Here is a 23,209-nt window from a genome sequence, read left to right as displayed (position 1 = left end):
AGCCATTTAAAACTACAGTCTTTATGAGTTAAGGACTGTCAGATTTTTTACCTTCAAAAAAATATGCTATGCTGCAAAATTGTGTTACCCGCTACAAAAACAGCCTCGGAGAAAGAGAAGAATCGACCTTGACGTTGCGCCATGACTTACGACACGTTTGTCACTTTGCACATCTAGCAATCAATTTGCACGCATACAACAACAAATAAGTGTTAAACAAGTTCAGCTCCTGGCAACATTGTAGACTCACCAAAAGTGTACCAAAACCCTTTAGAAATATTGCTGTAACATCATTTAGAAAATCAGAATAACATGTTGTAAATGTGAGTAAATTTGCGCAAAGTGTGCAATAAAACTTCCGAGTCATTTTCCGCTGCAATGTCAAAGTTAAATAAAACCGGCTTTTATGGACTTTTACTGAAAACAGTGTTGGAAAATATGTATGCAGGCCACAATAAATGCTTAAGTGTTTGTTTTTTTATTTGTTGGAATTTTGTTCACAAAGGCCTTGTCCCCTTGACTTCTCTACAGCCTGTGAGTAGGCTGAGCTTTGCATGTGTGTGCGTGTGTGTGTGTGTGTGTGTGTGTGTGTGTCCTGGCAAGTGGCGTCTGTAAAGACATGGTGCCAGAGGTTCTAACCCCACCAGCTGTTCCCCTGGAAATCAGGCGGGATCATTTCCTCTATCCCTAATCAAAGAATGACGTTTGTGAGAACTGAATCGCTTCACTCTTGTCAGCTTTTATTTTGGTGAAACTGATCTTCCCTTGCTTTGTTCATCTCGAAAGGAAATGATTGGCGTGTGTGTGCACGCGGGAGGAAGTAAAAGAAATGTGTCTCCAAACAAACGTCATTGTCATTAATGACTGAGTTTGTTGTGGAGTTCATGGACTTGTAGGAGAAGGTTGCTTCATATGGATCGTCTTTTCTTTAAGATGAAGAAAGGAGTGATTGTGTCACACAGACACAGGGGAAGAAGAGAATATACAGTACAGGCTAGGGATGTCCCGATCCGATATTTGGATCGGATGCCGATATTTGCCAAAAATTGCGTATCGACAAGGCATGGGAAAATGCCGATCCAGATCCAGTTTAAAAAAAACTCCGGTCCGTGTTTTCCAAAGCCATCCATCCATCCATCTTCTTCCGCTTATCCGAGGTCGGGTCGCGGGGGCAGCAGCCTAAGCAGGGAAGCCCAGACTTCCCTCTCCCCAGCCACTTCATCCAGCTCCTCCCGGGGGACCCCGAGGCGTTCCCAGGCCAGCCGGGAGACATAGTCTTCCCAAAGTGTCCTGGGTCTTCCCCGCGGCCTCCTACCGGTCGGACGTGCCCTAAACACCTCCCTAGGGAGGCGTTCGGGTGGCATCCTGACCAGATGCCCGAACCACCTCATCTGGCTCCTCTCCATGTGGAGGAGCAGCGGCTTTACTTTGAGCTCCCCCCGGATGACAGAGCTTCTCACCCTATCTCTAAGGGAGAGCCCCGCCACCCGGCGGAGGAAACTCATTCGGCCGCTTGTACCCGTGATCTTGTCCTTTCGGTCATAACCCAAAGCTCATGACCATAGGTGAGGATGGGAACGTAGATCGACAGGTAAATTGAGAGCTTTGCCTTCCGGCTCAGCTCCTTCTTCACCACAACGGATCGATACAGCGTCCGCATTACTGAAGACGCCGCACCGATCCGCCTGTCGATCTCACGATCCACTCTTCCCTCACTCGTGAACAAGACTCCGAGGTACTTGAACTCCTCCACTTGGGGCAAGATCTCCTCCCCAACCCGGAGATGGCACTCCACCCTTTTCCGGGCGAGAACCATGGACTCGGACTTGGAGGTGCTGATTCTCATCCCAGTCGCTTCACACTCAGCTGCGAACCGATCCAGTGAGAGCTGAAGATCCTGGCCAGATGAAGCCATCAGGACCACATCATCTGCAAAAAGCAGAGACCTAATCCTGCAGCCACCAAACCAGATCCCCTCAACGCCTTGACTGCGCCTAGAAATTCTGTCCATAAAAGTTATGAACTGAATCGGTGACAAAGGGCAGCCTTGGCGGAGTCCAACCCTCACTGGAAACGTCTCCGACTTACTACCGGCAATGCGGACCAAGCTCTGGCACTGATCATACAGGGAGCGGACTGCCACAATCAGACAGTCCGATACCCCGTACTCTCTGAGCACTCCCCACAGGACTTCCCGAGGGACACGGTCGAATGCCTTTTCCAAGTCCACAAAACACATGTAGACTGGTTGGGCAAACTCCCATGCACCCTCAAGGACCCTGCGGAGAGTATAGAGCTGGTCCACAGTTCCACGACCAGGACGAAAACCACACTGTTCCTCCTGAATCCGAGGTTCGACTATCCGGCGTAGCCTCCTCTCCAGTACACCTGAATAGACCTTACCGGGAAGGCTGAGGAGTGTGATCCCACGATAGTTTTTGTTTTCCAAAGCACAGATTTAAATAATACATTCCACTTTTCTGCTGCTCCCTAATTTCCGTTCCGCATTTTCCAGCACACCTTCAACACATCCACAGGTCTGTGAATTCTCACGCAGTTGCTTTTAGCTGCTGGCATTACACGACAGGCTCTTCTCACTCTTTCCTGTGTCTCCCTCTCACAGACAGCAAGCGCACCTTCTTAACGTCACATACTGTCACGTCATACATCACATACGTATACGTCCTCCCCGAGCAGAGAGGTAGCAGCATGGCTAACGTTAGCTGTGATGCTAGCGCAGCCGTGCGACCAACGTTCTCTCTAAAGTGCGCGCCTGTGCAATTGCAAACTGCTCAAGCGTCCACTGCGCATAGCAATTATATGCCACGCACAAAATCAAATAAAAAAAATAAGCGCATAACAATTTTCGACACACGGACACGACAGAGAAAACAGTTTTCGTCATCTTTGTTCAAATATTATAACGTCTGTCGAGACGCTCATCTCCGTTCGGTGCCACACGCCCACACCATCAAAATGCCGAGGCAAAAATTTCCAGATCAACACCGTATGAAAAAAATAGTGATTTTTTTAGTTGTGATTTCCTTCTCTGCATGAAAGTTTAAAAGTAGCATATATTAATGCAGTATGAAGAAGAATGTTTTAATGTAGACATGCAAGCCTTGAAAGAAAATTTTGAAAATCAAGACTACATTTCCTGCAAATGGGTGCATTTCTACCCTATATTTTAACTTTAGATTTATTCTCATATCAAACTCTTTTGGCTGTCTTTTTGACACTTACATCCGGCGCCCCCCTCCACACCCTGGATTATAAATAATGTAAATAATTCAATGTGATTATCTTGTGTGATGACTGTATTATGATGATAGTATATATCTGATAGTATATATCTGTATCATGAATCAATTTAAGTGGACCCCGACTTAAACAAGTTGAAAAACTTATTGGGGTGTTACCATTTAGTGGTCAATTGTACGGAATATGTACTTCACTGTGCAACCTACTAATAAAAATCTCAATCAATCAATCAAAACACATAGAATCATCATACTGCTGTGATTATATGCATCAAGTGTTCATTCAAGGCTAAGGCAAAATATCGAGATATATATCGTGTATCGCAATATGGCCTTAAAATATCGCAATATTAAAAAAAGGCCATATCGCCCAGCCCTAGTTCAATGATGCCATTTCTGTTTGTCATGTATAATTTTGTCTATTTTGTGTTTATCCTTGAATAAACAGGTCAGTTTCTTGTTACCAACCATTGTGTATTATTCAAACTCCCCTAATTCAGCTGGCTAGTTGTTATCAAGAGTACTAAAACCCTTTTCAACATGATTCTGACAACTAAGTAGGCTAAATAACTTTAAACTTTAATACATGCTCGGATAGGCCAGTATCGGTCAGTATCGGTATCGGTCAGTATCGGTATCGGATCGGAAATGCAAAAACAATATCGGTATCGGATCGGATGTGCAAAAACCTGGATCGGGACATCCCTAGTACAGGCCAAAAGTTTGGACACACCTTCCCCTCATTCAATGTGTTTTCTTTATTTCCATGACTATTTACATTGTAGACAGTCACATCAAAACTATGAATGAACACATGTGGAGTTATGTACTTAACACAAAAAGGTGAACTAACTGAAAAAAATGTTTTATATTCTAGTTTCTTCAAAATAGCCACCCTTTGCCCCTGATTACTGCTTTGCACACTCTTGGCATGATGTCAGGTTCAAACACTGATGACATCTATTAAACAGACAAGAAGCAAGGAATCATGCAGAGACGATTTAGCTCAATGAGGAGAGACGTTTTGGGACTGCACGCTCAGTTCCAGATCCAAACTACGCTCTAAGATAACAGTCCCACGTGCTCCTCTATTTATTTGGGAGGTCCCTGGTTACATCATTGAGGCTGCTGTGATCTCAGCAGCCCCAGTTAGACACAATATATGACTATTCATGAAATGCAAATGTGCTGACACTCGTGATATCGCCCTGTCTCTGCTCTGTCTGCGTCACGGCACTCGATGTTCGCCCTTGGCAGTCAGCAGGCCGGTTCGGGACACAAACACTGATACGAGACGATGTCCCTTTGCACGGATAGAAAAGTACAACTTCAGCACAATTGATAATAACTATAGCAACGGCCTTTAAGCATAAGAGTTGTGTGATAACTTTAAGGCTGAAACGACGCGTCGACGTTACGTAAATACGTCGACGCCGTTTTTGTGCGTCGGCGCGTCGCATATTTACGTCACACTACTGTCATGGCGGAGCGCAAAGCAGACGATGCGAGCGAGGGGGAAAAAGCACGCCAAAAGTCGTCAAAAGTGTCGGAGTATTTCAATAAACGGCCTAATAATGTTGTTGTATGCACACTGTGTCGAGCGGAAATGGCCTATCATAGCAGCACAACGGCTATGAACGAACATTTGAAAAGAAAACCCCCGACAGCTGTTCTTGCCATCACCATCAACAAGTCAATCGTCCGCGTGCGTATACGTTGTCATTATTACACAAAAACATGAATGTGTCATTTGTATCTGCGTTGTAAATTCATAAACTAAAGCACCGTTTGCTCTGAGAGGCGCGTTTGGCGTGCCTGTTCAGTGTTTACAAAGACGCGCTCCTCTTTAACGCTGTGGAGAGGCGGCGGCGGCGGCGAGCGAGCGGCGAGGTGGGGCGCGCCGGGAGCGACGCCGCAAGAGACAGGGGACGACGAGCGAGCGAGGAAGAGGAGCTGAAAAGCGAGGAAAGAAAGAGAAAAGAGTTGGAAGAGAAAAGACTTTGTGTAAAATTAAAAGATTGTAAACCTGGCAAAGCCGTCTGGCGTTCAGTCTGTCGGTCCTGAAAGAACCCCACGGCACAAGACGTGTCACAAACGCTAACGTTAATTAGTTGTGCAAATACCTTTTACAACATTAACAGTTACATATACTATGTACAAACCAACAATTAACTTTCACTTTAATCATACTATCATTGTTGTGTTATTAAGCAAAATAAGCAATACTTTTACTTTTGTTGAAATGTTTACACTGTACACTTTTTTGTATTGGATGTTTAGCTTTATTTTTGCACATTTTAGCAAATAAGCAATACTTTTACTTTTGTTGAAATGTTTACACTTGTTACAGAATATTTCCGTTTTGCACTTTTTTGTATTGGATGTTTATCTTTATTTTTGCACATTTTAAAGCAAAATAAGCAATACTTTTACTTTTGAAATGCTTATACTATTCCAGAATATTAAGATTTGCACTGGATGTTTACTTTTATATTTGCACATTAAAAAGCAAATAAGCTACTTTTAATTTTGTTAAATGTTAAAAGTTTTAAATGTTTACATTGTTACAGAATATTTTGTCATGTTGTTGTCAATGTTGACTGAGTGGCCATACTTTTTTTTTTGTAAATAAAAGCCATGCCTTTTGAAAAAACTGGCCTACATTTATTTTTTCCTCTTCATTTTAAATAAAAAAAATAATCGGTAAAAGGAAAAATAATCTATAGATTAATCGAAAAAATAATCTATAGATTAACCGATTAATCGAAAAAATAATCTATAGATTAATCGATAGAAAAATAATCGTTAGCTGCAGCCCTAGATAACTTACACATAATTATTCTAACACATTCTCTCCATGAGCTTCAAGAGGTAGTCACCTGAAATGGTTTTCACTTCACAGGTGAGCCTTATCAGGGTTGATTAGAGGAATTTTTTTATCAATGGAGTTAGGACCATCAGTTGTGAAGTGAATTATATTTATATAGCGCTTTTCTCTAGTGACTCAAAGGGCTTTTACATAGTGAAAGCCAATATCTAAGTTACATTTAAACCAGTGTGGGTGGCAGGTGGGTAAAGTGTCTTGCCCAAGGACACAACGGCAGTGACTGGGATGACGGAAGCGGGGATCAAACCTGGAATCCTCAAGTTGCTGGCACGGCCGCTCTACCAACCGAGCTATACCGCCCCACGGTTGTGTTGTGAATGAGGTGTGTCCAAACTTTTGGCCTGTACTGTACATACCACATGACATAAACGTAGTTTACACTACAGTGACGTTACCATACAAAAACGTCCAACAATACATTGCACATGGCGGATTTACTGCGACAAAAACTCATCAGACGAGCCACGAAAGGATATTATAGAAGCGGATATCATTGTTTACATCCGGAGCAGACATCTTGGAAACAAACCTGGTGGTGGTGAGAATGCTCCGACTTTGCGAGTCAGAAATCCGACCTCGAGGGACGTTCCAGTTGAAATTTAAACTAGGAACTTGGACATTCCAACTTCCCAGTACCATTGGTTACTCCTTTTGCTGTGTGCTTGGGTTTCTGTCTAAGTCCTGCCTTCTTGCCTTCATTGGCTGGCATTTCTGTTACGTTATTGGACGAAATAGATCACTAATGTGTACACTCCAATATGGATGCAATGATAAACCACATCAATAAATCCTCTAAAGGCTTAGTGGCCACATGCGTGGACAGCACCTTTTTAGCTCTTATTTCCAAAATTGTGTACACTACTGAATTGGGGTCTTATGGCCACTTATGTGGACACTTATACTGCCATCTGGTGGTGTCAGAAGAGTATAACATACAATGGAATTTGGGGGGAAAAAAGTGTAAAAATAAGAATTAGCATGTCACTAAACATGAAGTACACGTTTGTGTACTTATGGACTAAGTACATCTTATCAAAAGATGACTCTTAGTTTTTATTCTAATTAGGGTCCAATAAGCCCAAATAGCAAAGATAAATAAAAAAAAGCATGTAAACAAACAGCTTGGACCTTAAGAGGTTTTTAATAATAACCGCGGTAAAACTCACAACAGTTAGTTTTAGGGCTGCAACCAACGATTATTTTGATAGTTGATTAGTCATCGATTTTTTTCAACGATTAGACGATTCGTCAGATAATAAAGCGTACACATATTTAATGGCTCTAATTTTTGCACACTCTTGGCATTCTCTCTATGAGCTTCAAGAGGTAGTCACCTGAAATGGTTTCCACTTCACAGGTGTGCTTTGATTGATTGATTGAGACTTTTAATAGTAGGGATGATGCTCGAGACCGGTTTTCCCGGTTGTTCGATAAGAAAAGAACCGAGTCCTCGGACTCTAATCCCTTTTTGAGAACCGGTACCCGTTATCGAGACCACTCTAGTAAAGAAAAAGAGTTGATTCTTTATTCGAATCTCTGGGATCGAATCCCAAATGGGCAATGTTACTTCCGGGTTGGCGAGTCAGTTCAGTTCATGAGACAATTGAGAAGTAGACAAGTTGTGTTAGCTCTTACAAGCCTTGGAAAAGATTAGTCTGAAAGTAAACTGTTTAACTTGTTTATGTAACTCAATATTAAAGTGGAAAGTGGTTAAATTTAAAACTAAGATGTTTATTGAAAAATGATTTTTGTGCACTGTTTCAATACATGTTTTGAGGACTTAAAATAGCTGCCAGTCGTGTATTTCCACCATCTAAATGGTTTCAACTCTCAGAAGTATTTGTTTGATGATAGTACTGTATATTTGTGTGAAGCTAATATTTACATATTGTGTATTACATTTCAGTATGTTAATTGAATCACATAGCTTATACATTTGTCATTGTGTGTATTTCAGTTTAAAAAAAATACAAAATAACAGTCCAGTGCAAGACAAAAGTAAAGATAGGAAAAGACAAAGCAAGATCAACAACAATAAAGAGCCTAAATGGATTAATCTGCTTTGGAACTTTATTAGACGTCTTGGATTGTTTGTTAGCTGTCTGCCTGTGTGTGTAGTTAGTATGTTCCAATAGCAGCAGAAGTGCACTTTTTGGAGAGCTGTATTCTTTTCAGTTTTGTGCCCATGGGACTGATTTTATATAACACTATATTATTATTTATACACCTATAGTGATCACAGACAGGTTGTTTTTGTGTTACTGTATATATTTGTTTTTCTGAAAAATCCCACTTGGGTAACAACAGTCTATTTTTTTTTTTTTTTTTTTTTTAGGGGGGTAACAGTCAATATTTATTTATTTTATTTATTTATTTTCTTATAAAATAAAAGGGAGCTTTTGTTAAACCAAATATTGTTTTTTTCCATTTATAACAACCTATCTGGATACGATAAGAGAATCGTTAAGGAATTGGTTCGATAAGAGGATTCGATAATAGGCTTGAACTCTATCATTTCTTGTCAAGCATCATCCCTATTTATTAGTAGATTGCACAGTACTGTCACGTTCAAACACTGAGGACATCTATTAAACAAGACAAAAGGCAAGGAATCAAACAGAGACAGAATTCAATTTGGACTCAATATTGAGGAGAGACATGGCCACTGCACTCTCTGTACAGTCCTGCACCACGCTCTGACGAAGAAGGTTTTCGTCTCCTCATTTATTCAGATGTTCAATGTTCACGCACCAACACATGTCACAGCAGGAATGGGAAGTATGTAAAACAGTCATTGTTTTCGGTCGCTTTGAAGACCCAAGAAGAGGATTTCTCGGGCTTGGGCTCTTCCTGGATCCAGCTGGGGCAGGTGTTGGAGGACAATGGATAACCCCTCCCGTCTCCTGACCACAGCAACTTCAAGAGGGCAGCGGGTCGTAAATAGCGTTGACCTCGGTTACCAAATAGTTGGAAGAGAGTTTGTGAAATACTTCAGAGAGAGTTCGTTTAACACTTCAAAGAGAGTTCCTCTGGAAGTTGAGCAGATCCTGCCATCTGTCCGTGTTGAAATCACAGTGGCGTTTCACGAGCCTTCTTCCTCTTGTTAGGCCTCGAAAGACAGCATTCATAATACGTTTCTTTTGTGATAACTTACAAACAATTATTCCAACAGTACAGTACATATTCCGTACAATTGACCACTAAATGGTAACACCCCAATAAGTTTTTCAACTAGTTTAAGTCGGGGTCCACGTTAATCAATGCATGGTAGCTTGAGGCTCATCGAGAGAATGCCAAGAGTGTGCGAAGCAGTAATCGGAGCAAAGGGTGGCTATTTTGAAGAAACTAGAATATAAAACATGTTTTCAGTTGTTTCACCTTCTAAGTACATAACTCCACATGTGTTCATTCATAGTTTTGATGTGACAATCTACAATGTAAATAGTCATGAAAATAAAGAAAATGCATTGAACGAGGAGAAGGTGTGTCCACTAGAGATGCGCGGTTTGCGGACACAACCGCGGAGTCCGCGGATTATCCGCGGGTCGGGCGGTTGAAATAAAAAAAAATTAGATTTTAAATAGATTCAGGCGGGTGGCAGTTAAACCAATTCGGAAATATATATACATAGTTAAATGTTGTTACCCAAATACGAAAAACGAGCAGGCACCTGCAGCATATGCCACAACAGAAGAAGAAAAAAAAAAGAGATGGCAACGCCGGCAGCAAACGTGGTACGCGACAAACTAAAAAAGGGAATACTAAAGACCAGGGGAGAAAAAAAGGCCAGAAAAGTTCAGCGTGGACTCGTTTTTATGAGGTTGTAAATCAGGATGATAGTAATGCTGGCTACGTGATTTGCAAGAGCTGCGACGCTGTTTATGTCTACGACAGTCACAAAACCGGGACATCTAACATGGTGCATCACATTTGTGCAAAACCCCGAACCTCCACAAACACCCTGAGCATGAGCAGTTTCGTCCGCCGTGATCCCAGAAGAGTGCCACAGGATGTTAAAACAAGGCTTACAGATGCATGTGTGAACGCAGCTGCCTGCAGCAGTTTGAGTGGCGCGAGCGCGCTTGGAGGTGCGCTCAGCGCGGCTCCCAGATGATTGCGCACGGGTGTGCGTCTGGGCCGTGACAGCGTGGCACGCATTGAATGTCTCTGCTGAATTGGATCAGTCTCCTTTCTTTAACAGGCAAAAGCTTTATAACCTCACTAATGCGTCATATATTAGTCGTCTATATTAGATATATAACAACGGGCGGGTGGCGGATGGCGGGCGAGTGCGGTTTTGATTAAATGTTAGTTCGGGTGGATGGCGGATGGTTGACGACTTTTGTGATGCGGTTGCGGATGAAATAATTGCCTATCCGCGCATCTCTAGTGTCCACACTTGTACTGTATGTGCTGACATGGCACATCGGTCATCCTTTAGTCGTTGGGACCCCCTGCACAGAATGGTGTTTGGACCTGGATCAGTCGTCACCAGGGCAGATGGGATAATGGATTTTCGAGGTTGGGTTATACAGTGGACCTATCCCTTTGTGATCTTGTCATGAATGAAGTCTTGTTTTGTAAACGACCACCCTGTTTTGGACTCGGGTCGCATGTTGTAACCCAAGACCCTCAATGAAACACTTCTGGTGAACACATGCTTCGGTCTTCAGTAACTGACTATTGGGAGTTGTTTCCTGTATTTTGTTACACACAACTATCAGTCCACTTCAGTTTGACGATATTTCACTGCAAGCGACATAATACACATGCTGGTAAATACATTGAAAATGTGCATAGTTATTTTAAAAGGTTTGTTAAAACTTGTATTGGACCTGATTAGATTGTCGATGAAGCCCTGTGAGGTTCTCATGTCATTTTACTGAATGGACTGTTGCCATATTTGCAATGGCCCGCATGTCTAACTCCTTAACCTTCGTTAGCCAAACCTCATTAAGGTGTCAGTCAGAGTAGTGTAGTGGTGGGTAATCTGTAATTCAATAATCCTGATAGGAGGGATTTACCTTATGTCCACACATGGGATTGTTTGCCTCCGTCCATGTGGGTCTCACCAGTTTGTATTTCCATCCATCCATCCATCTTCTTCCGCTTATCCGAGGTCGGGTCGCGGGGGCAGCAGTCTAAGCAGGGAAGCCCAGACTTCCCTCTCCCCAGCCACTTCATCCAGCTCCTCCCGGGGGACCCCGAGGCGTTCCCAGGCCAGCCGGGAGACATAGTCTTCCCAACGTGTCCTGGGTCTTCCCCGCGGCCTCCTACCGGTCGGACGTGCCCTAAACACCTCCCTAGGGAGGCGTTCGGGTGGCATCCTGACCAGATGCCCGAACCACCTCATCTGGCTCCTCTCGATGTGGAGGAGCAGCGGCTTTACTTTGAGCTCCTCCCGGATGGCAGAGCTTCTCACCCTATCTCTAAGGGAGAGCCCCGCTACCCGGCGGAGGAAACTCATTTCGGCCGCTTGTACCCGTGATCTTGTCCTTTCGGTCATAACCCAAAGCTCATGACCATAGGTGAGGATGGGAACGTAGATCGACCGGTAAATTGAGAGCTTTGCCTTCCGGCTCAGCTCCTTCTTCACCACAATGGACCGATACAGCGTCCGCATTACTGAAGACGCCGCACCGATCCGCCTGTCGATCTCACGATTCACTCTTCCCTCACTCGTGAACAAGACTCCGAGGTACTTGAACTCCTCCACTTGGGGCAAGATCTCCTCCCCAACCCGGAGATGGCACTCCACCCTTTTCCGGGCGAGAACCATGGACTCGGACTTGGAGGTGCTGATTCTCATCCCAGTCGCTTCACACTCAGCTGCGAACCGATCCAGTGAGAGCTGAAGATCCTGGCCAGATGAAGCCATCAGGACCACATCATCTGCAAAAAGCAGAGACCTAATCCTGCAGCCACCAAACCAGATCCCCTCAACGCCTTGACTGCGCCTAGAAATTCTGTCCATAAAAGTTATGAACAGAATCGGTGACAAAGGGCAGCCTTGGCGGAGTCCAACCCTCACTGGAAACGTGTCCGACTTACTACCGGCAATGCGGACCAAGCTCTGGCACTGATCATACAGGGAGCGGACTGCCACAATCAGACAGTCCGATACCCCATACTCTCTGAGCACTCCCCACAGGACTTCCCGAGGGACACGGTCGAATGCCTTCTCCAAGTCCACAAAACACATGTAGACTGGTTGGGCAAACTCCCATGCACCCTCAAGGACCCTGCCGAGAGTATAGAGCTGGTCCACAGTTCCACGACCAGGACGAAAACCACACTGTTCCTCCTGAATCCGAGGTTCAACTATCCGGCGTAGCCTCCTCTCCAGTACACCTGAATAGACCTTACTGGGAAGGCTGAGGAGTGTGATCCCACGATAGCTAGAACACACCCTCCGGTTCCCCTTCTTAAAGAGAGGAACCACCACCCCGGTCTGCCAATCCAGTGGTACCGCCCCCGATGTCCACGCGATGCTGCAGAGTCTTGTCAACCAAGACAGCCCCACAGCATCCAGAGCCTTAAGGAACTCCGGGCGGATCTCATCTACCCCCGGAGCCTTGCCACCGAGGAGCTTTTTAACTACCTCAGCAACCTCAGCCCCAGAAATAGGAGAGCCCACCACAGACTCCCCAGGCACTGCTTCCTCATAGGAAGACGTGTTGGTGGGATTGAGGAGGTCTTCGAAGTATTCCCTCCACCGATCCACAACAGTTTGTATTTGATCTTGGAATTTACCCATCTCATTGTTACCCTGTTTTCCTGGCTGTGTAAGATAAACATGAGTAATGTTACCAGGAGAAGCCTTTTATTAACTATATGGACAATGTTTAACATTCTTAAATGTCATATGTGAAGTGAAAAGAAAAGAAGTCAACCGATGGTAAACCTAAAAACGATAAAACAGACTTAACTTTTATGAGGGATGTTGACAAATGTGGCTCCTACATCATTTTTTTAACAGGCTTGTTATATAAATGTCAAACAAAGTGAACCAAAACCTAATAGACTAATTAGTTATGAGTTAATATGAAGTCAAATGGATTAATTTGATACTTGCTGGGGAATCTGTGGCGGGCTCTCCTATTTCTGGGGCTGAGGTTGCTGAGGTAGTTAAAAAGCTCCTCGGTGGCAAGGCCCCGGGGGTGGATGAGATCCGCCCGGAGTTCCTTAAGGCTCTGGATGCTGTGGGGCTGTCTTGGTTGACAAGACTCTGCAGTATCGCGTGGACATCGGGGGCGGTACCTCTGGATTGGCAGACCGGGGTGGTGGTTCCTCTCTTTAAGAAGGGGAACCGGAGGGTGTGTTCCAACTATCGTGGGATCACACTCCTCAGCCTTCCCGGTAAGGTTTATTCAGGTGTACTGGAGAGGAGGCTACGCCGGATAGTCGAACCTCGGATTCAAGAGGAACAGTGTGGTTTTCGTCCTGGTCGTGGAACTGTGGACCAGCTCTATACTCTCGGCAGGGTCCTTGAGGGTGCATGGGAGTTTGCCCAACCAGTCTACATGTGCTTTGTGGACTTGGAGAAGGCATTCGACCGTGTCCCTCGGGAAGTCCTGTGGGGAGTGCTCAGAGAGTATGGGGTATCGGACTGTCTGATTGTGGCTGTCCGCTCCCTGTACGATCAGTGTCAGAGCTTGATCCGCATTGCCGGCAGTAGGTCGGACACGTTTCCAGTGAGGGTTGGACTCCGCCAAGGCTGCCCTTTGTCACCGATTCTGTTCATAACTTTTATGGACAGAATTTCTAGGCGCAGTCAAGGCGTTGAGGGGATCCGGTTTGGTGGCTGCAGGATTAGGTCTCTGCTTTTTGCGGATGATGTGGTCCTGATGGCTTCATCTGGCCAGGATCTTCAGCTCTCGCTGGATAGCCGAGTGTGAAGCGACTGGGATGAGAATCAGCACCTCCAAGTCTGAGTCCATGGTTCTCGCCCGGAAAAGGGTGGAGTGCCATCTCCGGGTTGGGAAGGAGACCCTGCCCCAAGTGGAGGAGTTCAAGTACCTAGGAGTCTTGTTCACGAGTGGGGGAAGAGTGGATCGTGAGATCGACAGGCGGATCGGTGCGGCATCTTCAGTAATGCGGATGCTGTATTGATCCGTTGTGGTGAAGAAGGAGCTGAGCCGGAAGGCAAAGCTCTCAATTTACCGGTCGATCTACGTTCCCATCCTCACCTATGGTCATGAGCTTTGGGTTATGACCGAAAGGACAAGATCACGGGTACAAGCGGCCGAAATGAGTTTCCTCCGCCGGGTGGCGGGGCTCTCCCTTAGAGATAGGGTGAGAAGCTCTGTCATCCGGGGGGAGCTCAAAGTAAAGCCGCTGCTCCTCCACATCGAGAGGAGCCAGATGAGGTGGTTCGGGCATCTGGTCAGGATGCCACCCGAACGCCTCCCTAGGGAGGTGTTTAGGGCACGTCCAACCGGTAGGAGGCCGCGGGGAAGACCCAGGACACGTTGGGAAGACTATGTCTCCCGGCTGGCCTGGGAACGCCTCGGGATCCCCCGGGAGGAGCTGGACCAAGTGGCTGGGGAGAGGGAAGTCTGGGCTTCCCTGCTTAGGCTGCTGCCCCCGCGACCCGACCTCGGATAAGCGGAAGAAGATGGATGGATGGATGGATGGATGATTCTTGCTGATCTCTAAAAGCACTTTGCAACTGTTTCTGGGAAAGAACATGCCTTATAAAAAGAGGTAGTTTTTTTAATCAATCAAAGGGCTGCACAAACTCAGATCCCACATCAGAGCAAGAAAAAACAACAGAAACCCTGGAAAGGACTGCAGATGTTCTGGGAACTCCCGCAGGAGAGGAGGGCGGAGCAGAAAAGAGAGACGGCAGATCAACTGATCTAAAAAAAGGGGTCTATTTAAAGGCTCTGGTGTTTAAGTACGTTTTAAGATGGGACTTAAATGCTTCTGTTACCGGTAGGACATTCCAGAGTACTGGAGCCCCAATAGAAAACGCTCTAAAGACCGCAGACTTTTTTGGGGCTCTGGGAATCACTAATAAACTGGAGTTCTTAGAACGCAGATTTCTGGCCGGGACTATAGGTATGTAAAGGTGTATACAGTACAGGTGTATTATGATCAAACTTTCTTGTTCTTGTCAAAAGTCTAGCAGCCACATTTTGTACCAACTGTAATCTTTTAATGCTAGACATAGGGAGACATGAAAATAATACGTTAGAGTAATCAAGACGAGACGTAACGAACGCATGAATAATGATCTCAGCGTCGCTGGTGGACAAAATGGTACTAATTTTAGCGATATTACGGAGATGAAAGAAGGCCGTTTTAGTAACACTCTTAATGTGTGACTCAAAGGAGAGAGTTGGGTCGAAGATAATACCCAGATTCTTTACTGAGTCACCTTGTGTAATGGTTTGGTTGTCAAATGTTAAGGTGGTATTTTTAAATGGGTGTGTAATTGTTTGGTTGTCAAATGTTAAGGTGGTATTATTAAATATGTGTGTAATTGTTTGGTTGTCAAATGTTAAGGTGGTATTATTAAATAGGTGAAAAATAGTTTGTTGTCAAATGTTAAGATGGTATTATTAAATAGGTGTATAATTGGTTGTCAAATGTTAAGGTGGTATTTTTAAATACGGTAGGTGTGTATTTGTTTGGTTGTCAAATGTTAAGATGATATTAAATAAGTGTGTAATTGTTTGGTTGTCAAATGTTAAGGTGGTATTATTAAATAGGTGTATAATTATTTGTTGTCAAATGTTAAGATGGTGTTATTAAATATGTATATAATTGGTTGTCAAATGTTAAGGTGGTATTATTAAATAGGTGTATAATTGTTTGTTGTCAAATGTTAAGGTGGTATTATTAAATAGGCATGTAATTGTTTGTTGTCTAATGTTAAGGTGGTATTATTAAATAAGTGTGTAATTGTTTGGTTGTCAAGTGTTAAGGTGGTAATATTAAATATGTTGTCAAATGTTAAGGTGGTATTATTAAATAGGTTGTCAAATGTTATGATAGTATTATTAAATAGGTGTATAATTGTTTGTTGTCAAATGTTGAGGTGGTATTATTAAATGGGTGTGTAATTGTTTGTCAAATGTTAAGGTGGTATTATTAAATAGGTGTATAATTGTTTGGTTGTCAAATGTTAAGGTGGTATTATTAAATAGGTGTATAATTGTTTGGTTGTCAAATGTTAAGGTGGTATTATTAAATAGGCATGTAATTGTTTGTTGTCTAATGTTAAGGTGGTATTATTAAATAAGTGTGTAATTGTTTGGTTGTCAAGTGTTAAGGTGGTAATATTAAATATGTTGTCAAATGTTAAGGTGGTATTATTAAATAGGTTGTCAAATGTTATGATAGTATTATTAAATAGGTGTATAATTGTTTGTTGTCAAATGTTGAGGTGGTATTATTAAATAGGTGTATAATTGTTTGGTTGTCAAATGTTAAGGTGGTATTATTAAATAGGTGTGTAATTGTTTGTCAAATGTTAAGGTGGTATTATTAAATAGGTGTATAATTGTTTGGTTGTCAAATGTTAAGGTGGTATTATTAAATAGGTGTATAATTGTTTGGTTGTCAAATGTTAAGGTGGTATTATTAAATAGGTGTGTAATTGTTTGGTTGTCAAATTTTAAGGTGGTATTATTAAATAGGTGTGTAATTGTTTGTTGTCAAATGTTAAGGTGGTATTATGAAATAAGTGTGTAATTGTTTGTTGTCAAATGTTAACGTGGTATTATTAAATAAGTGTGTAATTGTTTGGTTGTCAAATGTTAAGGTGGTATTATTAAATAGGTGTGTAATTGTTTGGTTGTCAAATGTTAAGGTGGTATTATTTATTAGGTGTGTAATTGTTTGGTTGTCAAATTTTAAGGTGGTCATATTAAATAGGTGTGTAATTGTTTGTTGTCAAATGTTAAGGTAGTATTATTTATTAGGTGTGTAATTGTTTGGTTGTCAAATGTTAAGATGGTATTATTAAATAGGTGTATAATTGTTTGTTGTCAAATGTTAAGGTGGTATTATGAAATAAGTGTGTAATTGTTTGTTGTCAAATGTTAACGTGGTATTATTAAATAAGTGTGTAATTGTTTGGTTGTCAAATGTTAAGGTGGTATTATTAAATAGGTGTATAATTGTTTGGTTGTCAAATGTTAAGGTGGTATTATTAAATAGGTGTGTAATTGTTTGTTGTCAAAAGTTAAGGTGGTATTATTAAATAAGTGTGTAATTGGTTGTCAAATGTTAAGGTGGTATTATTAAATAGGTGTGTAATTGTTTGTTGTCAAAAGTTAAGGTGGTATTATTAAATAGGTGTATAATTGTTTGGTTGTCAAATGTTAAGGTGGTATTATTAAATAGGTGTGTAACTGTTTGTTGTCAAATGTTAAGGTAGTATTATTTATTAGGTGTGTAATTGTTTGGTTGTCAAATGTTAAGATGGTATTATTAAATAGGTGTATAATTGTTTGTTGTCAAATGTTAAGGTGGTATTATTAAATAGGTGTGTAATTGTTTGGTTGTCAAATGTTAAGGTGGTATTATTAAATAGGTGTATAATTGTTTGTTGTCAAATGTTAAGGTGGTATTTAAAAAAAAATGCACACACCACTGCTCTCATGTGCTTAAAGTTGCGGGTAGTTCATGCTGTCCAGATTTGATACATTTTTATTAGTTCCACTTTTTAAATGATTAATCGTAGCAGCAGAATATAAATCAAAGCTCTTTTCCAGTCGAGTAATCATTGCAGCCTTAATTATTATTATTTATGGGCCTGCTGCAATGCAAGCAGCCCATATTATTATTGCTCATACTTCAACTGTTATTATTATAGTTCTGCACGTTTCTCTTACGCTTAATACGAGATGAACCGGCCAACGAACCCCCACATATGTTATACCGTCGGAAAGGTCTCGTTGTCGTTGGGCACTTTCCGTGTTACCGCTATTCACGAATTTAAAAAAATAAAAATGGGCCAATTCAATTGGTACATTCATTTTACTGGACGTTTGCTCTGAGACAAACGCCAAAAATTACGATTACCTCCTCTTGTAGCTCAGCCGTACTTTCATGGAGCTCGGTGCTTAACGTCTCATTTTGTTTACACACTTGTTTACTTTAACCCTGGCTATCAAGTGTTTACATCTAATGCAGCACCCTCCCGCCAGCCCATAATGGACAAGCGGTAGAAAATGGATGGATGGAGGGTTTGGTTTTGGATGGATGGCCATCGGAAGGAGGCGAGCAAGCTTTTTTTGCTAGCGTCTCTCATATTAGCATGCTAACGTTTTATGCTAGCTTTTTCGCTACTGTCTGTCTACACAAATACTGCATTTTGGTATTTCTTCTTACCCAGTCATGTGCTAGCTTCCTAACGTTAGCATGCTAGTATGCTAACATTTGCATGGCAGCTAATATTACAGTTTTGTCTCTAATTCCGCAGCCATACATCTTAGAGTCAAATAGTTTGGAATTTGACCCTTGTTAACTGTTAGCGTGCTAACTTTAGCATGCTAGCACGCTGACATTAAAGTGCTAACTTTTTTTTTCAAATTTTACACCTTTTTTTTCAATTCCTTGTTAACTTTTAGCGTGCTAACTTTAGCATGCTAGCACACTAACATTAAAGTGTTAACGTTTTTTTTTTTTGGCTAATTTTACACTTTTTTTCTCCAATTCCGCAGCCATACAACTTAGTCATATAACTTTGTATGTGAAACATGTTAACTGTTAGCACGCTATCATTAAAGTGGTAGCTTTTTCAGCTAATTTTTACAATCGTTTACTTTAGAGTCCTATAACTTGGTATGTGACACTTTTTAACTGCGAGCATGCTAATGTTAGCATGCTAGAATTCTAATATTAACATGCTAACTTTTTAGCTAACTTTACATTTTCTCTAATTAGACCGCCATACACCTTAGTCATACAACTTGGTACGTGACACATGCTAACTGATAGCATGCTAATGTTAGCTTGCTTGCATGCTACAATAAGAATGCTAACTTTTTGAGTTTTGAGTAGTTTTGCAAACGTTTACCCAGAGTCATATAACATGGTACGTGACACTTGTTAACTGTTAGCATGCAAATGATAGCATGCTACCAAGCTAACTTTAGCATGCTAACTTTTTCATCTAATTTCACACTTTTTTTCTCTATTTCCTCAGCCACACACCTTACATCCGTGTTACTTGAAATGTGAGAGACACGCTAACCTACTCAGTGGCCTAGTGGTTAGAGTGTCCGCCCTGAGATCGGTAGGTTGTGGGTTCAAACCCCGGCCGAGTCATACCAAAGACTTTAAAAATGGGACCCATTACCTCCCTGCTTGGCACTCAGTATCAAGGGTTGGAATTGGGGGTTAAATCACCAAAAATGATTCCCGGGCGCGGCCACCGCTGCTGCCCACTGCTCCCCTCACCTCCCAGGGGGTGATTAAGGGTGATGGGTTAAATGCAGAGAATAATTTCGCCTCACCTAGTGTGTGTGTGACAATCATTGGTACTTTAACTTTAACTTTAACTGTGAGAATGCCATCGTTAGCACACATGCTAAGTGTTAGCGTTGTAATGTGCGCATGCTAACGTTTTCGGCTAGCTCTGTAGCTCATTTTGTACAATTACACCTAAAACACACTAGATTCAGACACTTGGCACCGTCGTCAAAGTACGGTGAATTCTGGCGACCCCTGGCCAAGCGGTCTGGGGCACAGAGAGCAGGCCCATCAAAATTCCTGTGGTAATTTTCTAGTTCTTATTAATATTGTTATAAATAGACTGTACCACATTAACTTTGAGACAAAGTAGTGACGTTGAAAGGTTACCATCCTTTTTCTGTTAAGATGTCTTGTTAAGGATGCCTCTTCCCTTGCAAAAAAACCAACCTAAAATAGCAAAACGGACATTTTTCAGATGCTTAATCCTTTGATGTTTGCTGAGCTGACTGTCGTGCATGATAGCACCTGACAGCCTGGGGATGTGTTGTCATTTTTAAACAGTCATTTCTCTAAACGCACCATTGAGTTAGGTCCTTTTTCACCCCGGAATGAGGAAATAATTATTATTATTATTAATTTTTTTTTTTTTGCTCCGTCGGCATTAAAAATGTCTAGTTAAATGACACTGAGACTTTGAGAGGTGCAGGGAATGAGTGATGTCATGCAGAAGAGCTTAAAAGAAAAGGCTGCATCACAAATAATCAAACAAAAGGGTGGATGGATTTTTTAAAAAAGGATCAAGAAAACATGCTAAGTTGATGAGAAGGAAGAGAAAGTCCTCCAGAGGCGCTGCGACTGGTGATCCTCAAGGATTTTTTTTTTCCCTCTTTTTTTTTTTTTTTTTTTTTTTTTGTGGCTTTTCCATTCCACCCCCTCCCCTCTTTCTCTCTCCCTCGCACTCTCTCTGTGGCTGGCAACAAAAGGCTGCCTGACGTCTGCGTGAAAAGACCAAAAACCTGCCGCCTCCAAGGGGGTGGTGGTGGTGGTGGTGGTGGTGGTGGTTGTGGTGGTTGGAGCCGGGAAGAGGAGGCTGGAAGTGATCTGGAGGACGAAGAGCGCGCTGAGAAAGTGCCGCCCGCCGAGGACAAATCCATTTTTTGGGGGGGCCTCTTCCCCTTTACGGCGGGGATTAAAAAGGAAGGAGCATCGCTTTCGAGGAAATAATGGGGCTTCTGGGACCGAGGTGACCACGGAGGAGGACGGATTTGGGAAGGAGCTGCGGGAGAGGGGGGGAGCGGTGGAGCGCCCCCGTTGGAGAACCCACTCCAAGCTCACTTTGGCTTTTATTTTCATTCCGAGACCTTTTTTGTGGATAAAAATGCGCAGCTCCTGATTGGAAGAATGTGGCGACAGCAATTCACAGGCAAGAAGCACGCCTTTTTGTATGTGTGTGTGTGTGTGTGTGTGTGTGTGTGCACTCATTTAGGATGAAAACACACATCTGAAGGGGGTGGTGACGTCTAATGAGCCTCCCTAATGTTTTTGTGTGTCACGCATTACACTCCCTTTGACATCCTACACTCATTATGAGGACATTTGCTTTTGCAAAGACATTTTTGCTGCTCCATATAGGAAAAATGTGTGTGTGTGTGTGTGTGTGTGAGAGCACGCTGCACTGCTGCAACAAGAATGGGGGGCGGGGGGGTGTACGGACATGGTAATGGTGATCGTAAACGTCATGTGTCATCATTGCGTGTCACCCCGATGCCAAAGTGCGTTCACCGCGTCGTCGGCGCGAGCGGACGCACAATTTGGCTAATTTACTTCTTTTATAGGAACCCGTATGCATGCACCGCCAAAATAAAACGCATCACTAACTAGTGCGGTGTCTCTTGGGTGCAAGGACGTATTTTGGTGTGGCAAAACTTTTCACGCTCCAGTTCCTTCCCCCGTGACTCAAACATGTCATACCGTGTTTTTCCGAGTATAAGTCGCTCCGGAGTATAAGTCGCACCGGCCGAAAATGCATAATAAAGAAGGAAAAGAATATATATAAGTGGCATTTTTTGGGGAAATGTATTTGATAAAAGCCAACAGCAAGAATAGACATTTGAAAGGCAATTTAAAATAAATTATTATTATATTATTATTATTATAATATTATTATTATTATATATACTGCTTGAAATTGCATACCTTTTGAACTTTAATTGTATCCAATATTGCAACAAATATTACAGTATATTATCATACTTTACAAACGCGTTTTTGTCTAAATAAAAATACTTAACTTTACAGCAAACTACCATCAAATTAATAAAAATTACAATACATTTTACGTTGTTCTTTACAGCATATTACTGTAAATAAAAATACTGTTTTTTCACCAGTTGTTCCACGGTTGTAGCTTTAACAGTGTATGACTGTAAATAGACTGTACATTTGTTTTTACGATGGAAAAACTGGCAGCTAAGTTGCCTGAATAAAAAAATAACTTGTACAGTTTTTCCATTAACAACATAATGTTGTAAAAAACAATGTCAATGTCACAAAAAAGCTGCCAGCTTTTTCTGTTGAAACCCCCCCAAAAAGCAGTGGTACTGTTTTTCCATGTTCCGTAAAATGTTGTAAAATTTAAAAAAAAAACACTATTTTACAGTAACATTTAGTAAATGTAAAGTTTTTCTTTAAAATGGACAGTCTACTTAAAACAGTTTATATAATTAATACCGTATTTTTTGGAGTATAAGTCGCTCCGGAGTATAAGTCGCACCGGCCGAAAATGCATAATAAAGAAGGAAAAAAACATATATAAGTCGCACTGGAGTATAAGTGGCATTTTTTGGGGAAACGTATTTGATAAAAGCCAACAGCAAGAATAGACATTTGAAAGGCAATTTAAAATTAAAGCTGCAAGCAGCGTTGGCCGGGCCCGCGTATTTGGCAGGTGCTAGTCCTAAGTGTCCCAATACTTTTGTCCAGTTTTAGTCCCAAGTGTCCCAATACTTTTGGCAAGTTGTAGTCCTAAGTTTCCCAATACTTTTGTCAAGTTGTAGTCCCAAGTGTCCCAATACTTTTGTCCAGTTTTCGGCCTAAGTGTCCCAATACTTTTGTCCAGTTTTCGGCCTAAGTGCCCCAACACTTTTGTCCGGTGGTAGTCATAAGTGTCCCAAGACTTTTGTCTAGTGTACCTACCTTGTCTGCATTGTGTGGGCACGCTGGTGCTTCCTGCTTTTAAGCAGCCATCTTAAAAAAAACAGCAGCGCAGCAGCATCAGCGCAGCGGTTCTTTGAAGGCTCATAAAATCAAAACCGGAGCAGTTAAAAAATTGCGCTTCTGTAGTTTTAATCACAAGGGTTCAATCTCTCTCCTGTGTTAGTTTGAAGCCGAAAGGACAAACGCGCTCAGAGGAGATAGTTTTTGAAGGAAGGTGACCGGTTTTTACAAAAATGTTGTGTTGAAGGGGGAATAGCAAACTTCCTGTAGATTTTTGCTGGGGGTTGTCAATTTATGAAATGTAGGTCTAAGTGAGACCTACGGAAAGGTTTTAGTTGCATGTCTCTCAGACCTTCCCAGTGGGAGTTACAGGCAGTTTCGTCATTTTTTTTCTTCCGAGGAGCAGTTTTTTCTC

The 23,209-nt window shown here is 42.3% G+C and overlaps 1 protein-coding gene across 4 annotated transcripts in view; it reads left to right on the top strand.

The window, feature by feature from the left end:
* Nucleotides 1-23,209, top strand: part of LOC133577325 (C-terminal-binding protein 2-like) — a 205,025-nt gene that overhangs the window by 92,625 nt on the left and 89,191 nt on the right. Inside the window, exon 1 of one of the 4 annotated variants that reach the window (XM_061931334.1) lies at nt 20,619-21,001. The exons of the other annotated variants lie outside the window; for them this stretch is intronic. Within the exon in view, the coding sequence (XP_061787318.1) occupies nt 20,980-21,001 (22 nt within the window). The 5' untranslated portion in view covers nt 20,619-20,979. Of the gene's footprint in view, nt 1-20,618; nt 21,002-23,209 lie in introns of those variants that run through there. 4 annotated transcript variants of the gene reach the window in all.

This window comes from Nerophis lumbriciformis, linkage group LG02 (assembly GCF_033978685.3).
Source record: "Nerophis lumbriciformis linkage group LG02, RoL_Nlum_v2.1, whole genome shotgun sequence".
In the NCBI taxonomy this organism is placed as follows: domain Eukaryota; kingdom Metazoa; phylum Chordata; class Actinopteri; order Syngnathiformes; family Syngnathidae; genus Nerophis; species Nerophis lumbriciformis.
This window is presented reverse-complemented; position numbering and strand designations above follow the sequence as displayed.